At 39.4% G+C, this 11458-nt stretch overlaps 2 protein-coding genes across 2 annotated transcripts; both read left to right on the forward strand.

The window, feature by feature from the left end:
- The first annotated feature begins 1332 nt into the window (after positions 1–1332).
- On the forward strand, positions 1333–2504 carry LOC121793436. The gene has a single exon (XM_042191440.1). The coding sequence runs from the start codon at positions 1559–1561 to the stop codon at positions 2171–2173; it is 615 nt and encodes a 204-aa protein (XP_042047374.1). The 5' UTR covers positions 1333–1558; the 3' UTR covers positions 2174–2504.
- Positions 2505–8593: 6089 nt separating this feature from the next.
- On the forward strand, positions 8594–11133 carry LOC121797180 (protein NUCLEAR FUSION DEFECTIVE 4-like). Its single transcript, XM_042195921.1, has 3 exons — positions 8594–9006; positions 9237–10126; positions 10463–11133. The coding sequence occupies exons 1-3, from the start codon at positions 8683–8685 to the stop codon at positions 10926–10928; spliced, it is 1680 nt and encodes a 559-aa protein (XP_042051855.1). The 5' UTR covers positions 8594–8682; the 3' UTR covers positions 10929–11133.
- The last annotated feature ends 325 nt before the right edge of the window (positions 11134–11458 follow it).

Raw genomic sequence — 11458 nt, forward strand, 5'->3', positions numbered from 1 at the left:
AAACATCATGGGACGTGTCAGATAATGAAGGTAGGAGTCCACAATTCTTGTGACATTTGGCGTATAATTCGGCGCCTCACGAATTTCACCCCGCCTTCATTACTTCTGCGTGATCCTCACGCTTATTCTCTTTCTTTTTTAATTACTTTACTAATTGTATTTTAGTGTTGTGGGACCAATTTCCTAATTTCAACTTTCTTTCATCACTTCTTTTATGAAAATTCAACATTTCATTGATATGTAGTAGTGTTGAGATTTTTTAGCTGGGATGCTCAAAAGTCAAATCATAATAATTCAACTATCGAATTATGTCTTTTTAATACTAGGATGAACTTGAGAATCACTACACGATTCCGTGGACGAAATAATTAAAGGATTATGAATTATTGTTAAGCTTCCGACCTAATATTCAGTATATATCTTTCAAGCAATTCTATTATTGATCATTTAAGCCTATCAAGTTTTACTTTTAGTTTTTACGAAAAAAGGCCTGCAGTTATCTCTAATTACTCAAAACGTGACATTATATTATTGGATTATGCATATTTGCGATTTTCTTGACCATATCCATCGTTAATTGCATTACCCTTGCAAATTTACTTTTATTGAATATCATGAAAAGAAATCTTATTACAATATACTCCATCCGTCCCATGTTACTTGCACTGTTACTTTTCGGTTCGTCACAAACTCCTTATGCTATTTATAGTTGAAGTTAGAATTAATGCATTTAATTAATATATTCGATTAAGTTAAGAGCTCCTTTATTAAGTGATGTCTCATTACACTTAAAATTCTAATTCAATTACACTAAAAAATCAATCCCAAATTTACGACCTAAAATGAAAAGTGCGAGTAACATGAGACGGAAAGAGTACAATTTATGGTTAATTGGGTTCAAAGTCACAAACGTTGGTAGAGAATTAAGGATCAACATGTAAATAAAAACCACAATATTGAAGTCGATATAACCAAATATTATTGGACATACCAAATTTTAGTGATTAAATCACAATTCACTGTATCCTTAAATATAATTCATTGTATCCGTGAAAACATTCAAATTCCAAAAAGTTTTCTACCAAGTCAATAATAAGTAACATACATAGAAAGTTCATAAATTAGTCTTTAACAAAAGAATATTGTAAATAAGCACTCAGCACTATAAAAATATCCAAGAAATTTACACAAATTCAAAAAAGTAATCGTAATTCCTAATTCCAATCGTATATTCTGAAGCGCTTAAACATCACGGCCATCGGAGCGCGTGGCGCGTTCAGTTTCTGACAGCCCATTGCTTTGTGTGTGGCGCCCACAGGAAAATCTTATTCCACCTCCATATCGTAACCAACGGCCGGTTCACACGGAATTCCCTAAAACACCCCTACACTTGACCTTAATTACTCGACTACCACCGCCCAACCTCTCCTATATAACCCTAGCTTCCTTTGTTGTTAGGTTTGCCGAAATAGAGACTCAACCGCCCCTTCTAAAATTCCTTTCCCCAATCTTTTCCGCTTTTTCCAGAATCACAAAAACGCTATTTCCACTCCAACCAATGGAAACGTCTTCCAGAAACAGATCCTCGCACGGCACAACCCTCCACAGCCACTTCCAGCGCTCCCTCTCCCCCTCCGGCCGATTCTTCCCCTCCTCCATCTCGGCGTCTTCCGCCGCGACGTTCTCCGCCCGCTCTGATCCCCGCCCCGGATCCGACCCCGTCCTCGCCCGATCCACCAGCCCTACCCGCGTCAGCCTCGGCAGATCCGTTTCCCCGTCTTCCTTCGTCCGATTCTCCGCTCCCCGGAGGCATCCGATCGCCTCTCACCACCAGAAGCAGCAGCAGAGTCACCGCTCTTTGCCGAAGAAGACGTGCATGTGCTCTCCTACGACGCATCCAGGCTCCTTCCGGTGCAGCCTCCACAAGAACAGCATCGTCCCCGGCTACGGAAACCAGGCGTCGCCGTCGTCGTATCGGTCCAGCCATCAATTGAATATGCGGCGGTCGGCGATGACGAATTCGCTCGTGCGAATCGGCACGGTGGAGGGGGATTTGGTGAAGAGAGCTCTCGCGGCGCTGATTCGGCCGTCGTCGCACAGCTTGCGCCGCCGGCACGACTTTCAACCGCGGCCGAGCCGGCTTTCCGTCATGTCGAAAGCCGATGGGTTATAATTTGAGGGAAAATTGATTTCTGTCTTTTTTTTGTGTACAGGACTGACCCGGTGAGTGAACTCGGCCGGATTAGCCGGTTTTTTACATGGCTGTGGAAATTTTGAATTTGGAAAACCCTCTTTGTGTGAGTTCTGTGGTAATAGTAAAAGAACTCGTGGCGGTTTTCGTTTTTATTTTATTTTTTTCTATTTTATTAGCGGTGAATTGGTATATGATTGAGAATGCGGTATTTTAAAAGCAAATCTAATACTGAATCATGTTTGAGCAGATTTGCTGCAATTTTGGGAAATTTGTAAATATAAAATTTAAGTTCATTTTTGTTGTTCCGTTACAAATTTATTTTTAACGTGGTTTTTATTTTATTTCTTTTGTAAAGTTTTATCTAGAGGTACCTGGAATGCATAAAAATTGACAGAGATCTATGATCCAGATTTACTGACCCAAAACTGAATAAAAATTCTTTATTATCTGAAAGGGAAAATAGGAAATCCTAATTTATTTAAACAGGAAATTAGGAGTATATATATTCATTTAATGATAAAAATTCATGAAGTCTGCTCAAAATTTGGGTATCCTACATTGCACCTTATACAGCTGTGACATAGAATCATAGATACTCCATATAAATTGATTGAGGTATGTTATTCAAACTAAATTTGAATTTTGATTTCAACTAACTCTACATGTTGAAATTCAAATATACTTTCCGATTTTAATTCAAATTTATTTTTTTAGATAAAGTTTAAATTATATAGCATTCTTTCACAGAAAAAATTTAGTGGTCCGAACATATAAATGCAACGTGTCCACTAATTATAATTGCAAAGTAAAAGAAAAAATAGAGAATATTTCAACCGTGATTAATTGGACACAGACACATTGCAATATTTGCATACCACTTAGTAATTACTTCGTGTAATTTTCATTTTTAATTTATCCCAAATAAGATATTCTATTTTCATACTTTGTAAAAAGTTTCTCCTCTCCGTTTTTATAAATGTATTCAACTATATTCTTGTTTTTATTATTCCCTTTATACGTTATTAAATGTCTTATCACTACAAAAAACTTACTCCCATATTCCCTTTTAAATATCTCATATTTGACCGGTACGTGTTTAAAGAAATTATTTGACTTTTAAAAGAAAAGTGGAAAGAAAAAACTAGTGTAATCTAGACCCCATTTTTTATAATATATTAGTTTTATAATAATTGTGAGTAGAATGAATTAGTGGAATATATGGTTCATTTACTAAAAGTAGTAAAAGTGAAATGTGACATGTATTTAGGACAGTCCAAATAATGAAATATGAGATATTTAATGAGGATTGAAGGGAGTATATTTTAAGGACACAAAAATTAAGACGTAATTACTTGTGTTGAATTTTTTTAAAAAATATAAAAAAGTAGAATGCATCTTTCACTAACTTTTTATAACCACTTCTTTTACAAAGTCGGTCAAAATGAGATATCTATTGCCGGACGGTGGGAATATGAATATAATACACTTAAGATTCTTTTTAAAATCCATGTCATTTAAGAATATAAATTTGAGAAAATGAATATTTCTTGAGATCGAACATTTTTTTTTCTTTTTCAGTTCTTTTTCCTCTTGTGGACAAACTTAGAAAAACTTAAAGTACTGTTATTTTTTTTTTGGTTGAATGAATAAATGATAGTGTATGAATAACAAAATGGGTGTGGTGATTATTCTCCTATACATAGATGGTTATTTGAGAATTTAATTTATAATTGGAGTTTTTTTTTAATGGAGAATACTGCACTTTTGATCAAAAGGTAAAAGTGGGAATAAATAGGAGAGGGGCATGTTTGAGGAAAAAGGTTTTCCTAAAAGTATGGAATAATATGTGGATGTGCGAATTTAGAAAGCAAAAAAAATAAGTAAAAGTTCCATTCCAGAAAGTATGGAATAATATGTGAATCTGCCAAACTAAGAAAGTTAAAAAAAATTAATTGGAAACACAGTATTAATGTATACATTACAAAAACCAATTAATGTCTTCAACTAGTAGTCCAAAATCTAGTATGTAGGGTCTCAATTGGCTGTATGGCAAATTTTAATTTGAGAAATTAAATTCCATAATTGTATTGAGTGGGTGGAAGATGTCTAGAATAAATGAATGAATCAATAAATTAAAATAAGAATTGTTTGGGAGCATGTGAGACTATAGGTGAAGGGCCATGTTTCATGGAAAGGATACAATAATTGTGGGAGGTGTGGATTTGTTTATTCAATAAAAAGATCAAAGTGTGTATATGAGTAATATATTTAATTAGATACATAATTATATTGCCTTTGCATATGATGTTTGGCAGTGATGTGATTTAACAAGGGTGATTGATTATAATGATACATGTTATTATGTGATATCAACCAATGTCACCATTAATTTCAATTATTGTGGTTGGGTCAAATTTGCCTATCAAACTAAGATTAGAGAGTCTAACTAGTATCGGTTCATTAAAATGTGAAGCAAAAAGTTTTAAAAAAAAGTGTTTTTACCTAAGAATATCCTTGCTTCGTGTTTTTTACTTCAAGTTCATATACGTACGTTTATTTCATCGAAGTGTATGATTAAAATTTGACATTTATATTGTACATGTTCATAAGGTAAATTGTAAACCGAGCCGAGCCGAGGCGAGGTGAATTTACTGTCATAGTAAAGCTTGGTTGGTTTAGTACAAATCCGAGTTTCGAACACTGTGTTTATCAAATACCTTGAGGCGCATAGAGTTATTCGAGTTCAATCAAACTTTTTAAATATAAATACATGTATAAATATTTTATTATTTAAAATTATTATGCATGTTATATTATTACGTGGTTGTGTTATATTAGTACGTGTGGTCGTTGGTTAAACAAACTACATGGGATCGGAGAACTTATGGTCAAATGTTCGTAGAACGATCACATTAGTGTCATGAATTAAATTAGATAAGAAATGTTGCTCCACGAACTTATTAACTCTTCAAATAACTAATTCTCGGAGCATACACTAGTGACACAACGAGCAATTTTATTGGACGGGACCTAATTCGCGATAGGGAGAATCGCGTTGTAGGGGAATGGGGTGTGTCTAGAATCTCGGAACGGATCACCTATACATACTGTAGAGCACTCCAAACTGTAAGACCAAGGCTAATCCGGTTGCCCGGTACGAATTTAGGCAGGGTCAGAAAGGGTCGATCAATCTCACCGTCAAGGCACGAAAGTCGAAATGTATGGTGTGAGTAGGACCATTAATATTTAATAGTGTAATGAGGGTCGAGGGTTCTAGGCCCATATCATCATGTGGATACTGGTATGCTCAGTATTATGAATCCATTAGTAAAATTTGGTTACAAGTTAAAAACCAAAATATTTAGCTATCTTCTCATATTTTGGCCCATTAGTATTTGTAGAAACTATGGGCTTGTAAAATAATCTTTTGGGCTCAATACAATATAAAATGAGGCATTAACTATTGAAACAACCTATAACACACACAGTCAAAATAAATCTATAGAGATTTTAATTCTGTCTTTGTACAAATATGAGACATTTATTTCATTTTAACAACACGTGTGTGGGAGATAAGAGTGGGATGTGTCTATTTAATGGCGCTAGATTTCAAAACAAATTCAAGTTTGTCTTTGTCATTTCACAATAAAAATTCTATTGAATAGTGTGTTAACAACAATTTGACTGTTGAAAAAGCAATATTGTTTTTGTACAAATAGTAGTCCACTTTTAAGATTCAACACTCACATAATTTTAATATAAAAATTATTTCTACTGTTCCATAAGAATATGCAGTCTTTCATTTTTAGTTCGTTCCACAAAAATATATATACTTTTTTAAATTTGAAAACTCTTTTCTCTCTAATGAGGTGGAACACATTCTTTACTAATAATACTTTAATTATTATTTTTTATTTTTATTTTTTTTTACTTTATGAATTATATATTAAAACTCACGTTTCAAGAGTGCATATTCGGTGGGTGGGCAGAGGGGGTATTTAGAATATTGAATGACTATGAATTGAAAAAAATGGACCGTTTCGATAGTAAAGCGACATGTGATTGAACTGGATTTTATTAATTTTTTAAATATATACATTTGTTATAATATGTATTGACATGTGGTCAAATTAATTGAACCAGATAAAATATGTAAGCAAATTTGCAAACTTGGGAGACCAGCTTCTAATTAATTTAAGGGTCCGTTCACTTTTAAAAATGGCAAAGTGTAGTTTTGTCAAATTAATCTAAAAAAACTTCATTGAGCATCCACAATAGTTCGTGGACAAGCAATAGCCCAGCCAGAAACTCCTTTGCCACATCAGCAGCACTAAATTCCTCCTGTCATATCAGCAGGACAAGCAACTGGACAAGCAATAGCCCAGTCATAGCCCAACCACATCATCAGCACTAAAAACAAATAATTAAACAATCACACAAAATTCCGAATTAAATTTACGACACATATACGGGAAAATTTAATAATAATATTAAAATTTTAAAAAGTACATTAATTAAAAAAAGTCAAATAAAAAAATTACATTACTTAAAAAAAACTCCTAATCCACGCACGAGCCCCCCGCCTCCTCACTCCTCACCGTCGTCGCCGCTATCCGGGACCCCCAAATCTGCGGCATCTGAGCCCGCGTCAGAGCCCCCATCTGTGCCGCGCCGGGATTCAAATCCTCTAGCATACTCACGAGCACGGCGTGAAAAAAAACTCTTCTCCTCGGGGTCAGTTGCATTCTTCCATTAATCTATGATCTTGATCATCTAGCCCGCGCTTGTTGACGCGCCAAGAAGACGAGGTCGGTTGTCGAGCTGCCAACAGGGGGGATGCCGACTGGACCTCCTGGGACCTCTGGCGCTCGCGTTGCGCCCGCCTTTGAGCAAACGGGCGAGTGCGGCGAGTAAACGCGGGAGGGGACGGGGTCTCCTGAGCATCTTCGGGGAGGTCGTGGGAACCGCCGCTGCTACCGCCGGCGTAATACCTGAATAGTTCAGGCGCTGCTTCTTCGGCCAGCCCGCATCGACACCTGCCCAAAACTTCTCGGAATCCATTAGCACCTCGTAGCAGTTCCAGTAGGCGAAGTCCTTGTAAAGCCCGGGCACGGGGAACTCTTTCTCCGCCTCCCTCCTGCAGTCCTCGTCAGTTTGGCCGCTGGACTTCATTCGGAGGGCATAGGTGTACAACCCCGAAAAATCGGGAGACCCCAGACCGGATTCGGTCCCACGCCTTCCGGTACTCCTCCCCGCTGCGTATCCTTCCCTCCGGGCAAAATGCATTGTAGGCTGCTGCTATTTTAGCCCACAAGTTGAGGATCCTCTGATTGTTCGAGGCGAGGGGGTCATCGCAAACACTCACCCACGCCTTGGACAACGCGACGTTCTCCGCGTCCGTCCACTTCCTCTGTGGCTAGCTGTCGTCACCAGCCGGCTGCGACGACTCGCCGACCACCCTCTTCCCCTTCTTGTTCTTGGCCGCGCCCCGATCCCGCTCTACTCCTCCCGTTTGAACGGGAGTGTCCGCATCCCCGAGATATATCCCCAACTCCTCTAAGGAGAAAGTATCACACCCAGTGAACTGCGTCTCCGCTGGGGTCGATGTGTGCGAAGCAGCAGTAGCAAAATCAAGACTGGGGCGATAGACGTTGTCCCCCCCCCCCCGGCGTCCCCTGTATCCCCGGGTACCCCGGCGTTATTTGCATCCCGGGTGCCCACCCCGACATCATCGGCATTCCGGGTTGCATCCCCGGTACCCCTTGCCCGCCTAGAACCGCCGGACCCCCCGGCATCCCCTGCCATCCCGGCATACCACCCTCGGATTTGTTGTAGTACCCGGGCATCTGACCCCATCCACCTCCCACGGGGACCGAGGGAGTTTGAGACCCGCTCGTCCTTGGAGTAGGCTCGTTGTTGAGATCCATTTCTCGTTGTTGCTCTTGTACATAAATTAAGATAGAGAGAGTACTCGTTAAAATAAGTGGTGCGAATGAAAATGAAGTTCAAATCGCGTATATATAGACTTTCGAAAATAAATAAAAATAAAAAACAAAATTGCGCTCGCCAGTCGCTCGTCGATCGGGAGGCTGCAATAGGGGCGAGCCGATCGGTAAAATTCTCGCCGATTTGGCGCTCGCCGGCTGCAATAGTTCAGCGAACGGACCGACGAGCGCCAAAAATCGGCGAGCCGGTGCGCTTGCCTTTATTGCGGATGCTCTCGCGAAACAACCCGTGTGGCTTTCCCAGGTGTGAAACAAAACCATTTTGAAGACGTCTACCTATTAAAAAAAGCAACGACTACAACAAAACAAATAATGAAATTAGCAATGTATTTAAAAAAAGCAATAAATAAGAAATACTCCTACCAACAAAATAAAATATTCCATTTATACCACAAAAGAAGATCCAACATCTCCAAAAGCATTTTGATTCTCATAAACCCACCCAACTGTTATAAGTCTATCTCTCTCTCTAGACCAGAATCAATGGTGGACCTTAAAGCAGGAAGCCGGCCGCCGTGGGTGGGATTAGGCGCGGCGGTGTGGGTGCAGATAGCTGCCGGAAATGCCTACACTTTCTCTCTCTACTCTCCCGTTCTCAAATCAGTTCTCGGCTTCAGCCAGCAGCAGCTCACGATTCTCGGCGTCGCCAATGATATTGGAGAAAACGTCGGGATTCTTCCCGGAATCGCCTGCAACAAGCTCCCTCCTTGGTCTGTTCTTCTCGTTGGCGTTTTCACCTCTTTCTTCGGCTATGGCGTTATCTGGCTCGCTGTTACCCAGACTCTTCCTTCCGTGCCTTATTGGGTTGTAAGTTCCCTTCATCCCTTTCGTATTGGGTTTTCATAGAATAATAATTGTGATTTAGTCAAGAATTTAGCTATTTAGTTCTTTGGTTTTAGGCTTTTAGCTATTGAAAAAATTGCTTCTGGTGCTCAAATTTGATCATTGTAAAGATGAATTTAACAAATTGATGTATTGAGTGACTATTGTTTGGTGGGAAATGAGATGTTCAACTAAATATCTAATAACTGTCGCAGTTGTGGTGTGCGTTGTGTGTTGCCACGAACAGCAGTGCGTGGCTTGGGACGGCAGTCTTGGTGACCAACATGAGGAACTTCCCTCTCTGTCGGGGCACGGTTGCTGGGATACTAAAAGGCTATATTGGTTTGAGTGGTGCTGTCTTCACGGAGGTGTTCACTATGGTCCTCAATGGTTCGGCTTCGAACCATTTGCTGCTGTTAACGCTCGGGATACCAGCGATAGGTCTGGCAATGATGTACTTTGTTCGGCCCTGTACCCCGGCCTTGGGAGAAGACTCACGGGAACATGGCCATTTTCTTTTCGTGCAAGGAGCTAGTGTTGCCCTTGCCGTTTATCTTCTCACCACAACCATCTTAAAGGGCTTCCTGTCTCTTGGAAATGCAATCTCCTACACGTTCATTGCTGTGATGGTTGTTCTCTTGATGGCTCCACTCGCAATTCCCTTGAAAATGACTTTGTTCCCCGTGACTAGTAAGAAACAGGGCGAGCAAGCTGATTTAGTCGGTGACGAAGGTGATTCGAACACAATGGATCCTCTGCTGACCCCATCTTCATCCGCAACCAATATTGGAAGTTATTACGAGTCTGAAGATGTGTCAGAGGTGGATATGCTTCTTGCCGTGGGTGAGGGCGCAGTTAAAAAGAAAAGGAAACCTAGGAGGGGAGAGGACTTCACGTTTCGTGAAGCTATTGTAAAGGCTGACTTTTGGCTTCTATGGGTTGTTTACTTCTTTGGAGTTGGCTCGGGAGTGACCGTCCTTAATAATTTGGCCCAGATTGGTGTTTCACTTGGTGTCAATGATGCTACCATATTACTAAGCTTGTTCAGCTTTTGTAACTTTTTGGGTCGCCTTGGATCTGGAGTTGTCTCGGAACACTTTGTGAGGTAAACTTACATAAGGTTTCGAAATTTGTTTCAATAGTTTCTCCAAATATGTAAATTTTCTTGCTAGAGGGACTTAAACTTACATAAACCCCTCTGTTGATATTCTTACTATTGGATAGTTTGTACGAAGGGGAAGTACTGTGTAAGATGGTCTAATCAGGTCATGTCCCAAATCTAAATATTATAGAGCACCGGATAAATATTAGTACATTGAATATGGACTTGAATCACGAAGAAACCCATCAAATTGTCTTAAGCAAGGCTCTGTGATGTGTGTATGCCTCGTTCTAAATACTGAGGTCGTTGAAAGGTTGTTCACCATTTCACCCATTGCAGGTCGAAAACAATTCCTCGGACATTTTGGATGGCAGTGACTCAATCAATTATGGTCCTGACGTTTCTTCTCTACGCTTCAGCCATGAATGGCACCCTCTATGCTGCAACAGCGTTGCTAGGGGTTTGCTACGGCGTCCAATTTGGAATAATGATCCCAACTGCTTCCGAACTCTTTGGACTGAAACACTTTGGCATAATCTTCAACTTCATTGGGCTGGGGAATCCTGTTGGGGCGCTTCTCTTCTCCGGTTGGCTTGCTGGTCAGGTATACGACACAGAGGCTGCTAAGCAGTTAGGGTCCTCGTGCATTGGTGTCAACTGCTTTAGGCTCACGTTCCTTGTGTTGGCCGGGCTTTGTGGGGTGGGGACTTTGTTGAGCATAGTGCTCACCGTAAGACTAAAACCGGTGTACCAAATGCTTTACGCAAATGGCTCCTTCCGCCTGCCTCAGAGCTCCGATCACTGATTACGAGAGTGTTTATGAAACCATTGACTTGTGTGTGTGTGTGTGTAGAACATAGTCATCGTCTAAGTTATTACCTCTTGGAATTTTGTTGTGTAATATTGGCATGAGTTTTATATATGTATAAGCCTACCACCATGTCTATACTGTGAGGAGAAGAACAAAATCTTGATGACATAGTTGATATGGAGAGTTGTCTATTTCTGTATTTGATATTCTAATTTGTTGTCATTGTGTTTTTCTTCTTCTGCGTGTGTTTGAATGTGTTCATCTAATGCCAGAATTTCATTTTAAATGTTTTCAAGTAGGAGTAGTACTTTGTAATGCCTTTATATAAGAAAGTTAATTTACATAGCAATTTCTTTAAATTTATTTTATTTTAGCATGGCACAGTTCAATTATTATCAATACATTTAAAATAACCATGAAATAAGAAAATGAGTATGAGTTGGCTTAAATAATAATAATAATAATATTAATAAAAATGATATTATATGTTAATGCACACAAGATTGCTTCTTTTATAATATAAT

This window comes from Salvia splendens, chromosome 3 (assembly GCF_004379255.2).
Source record: "Salvia splendens isolate huo1 chromosome 3, SspV2, whole genome shotgun sequence".
Classification (NCBI taxonomy): domain Eukaryota; kingdom Viridiplantae; phylum Streptophyta; class Magnoliopsida; order Lamiales; family Lamiaceae; genus Salvia; species Salvia splendens.

Bases quoted from the DNA above. Each gene is read 5' to 3' on its own strand.
- LOC121793436 (XM_042191440.1), top strand. From the start codon at position 1,559: ATGGAAACGTCTTCCAGAAACAGATCCTCGCACGGCACAACCCTCCAC.
- LOC121797180 (XM_042195921.1), top strand. From the start codon at position 8,683: ATGGTGGACCTTAAAGCAGGAAGCCGGCCGCCGTGGGTGGGATTAGGC. The intron at 9,007-9,236 runs GTAAGTTCCCTT...TAACTGTCGCAG, and splicing joins CTTCCGTGCCTTATTGGGTT to TTGTGGTGTGCGTTGTGTGT. The intron at 10,127-10,462 runs GTAAACTTACAT...CACCCATTGCAG, and splicing joins GTCTCGGAACACTTTGTGAG to GTCGAAAACAATTCCTCGGA.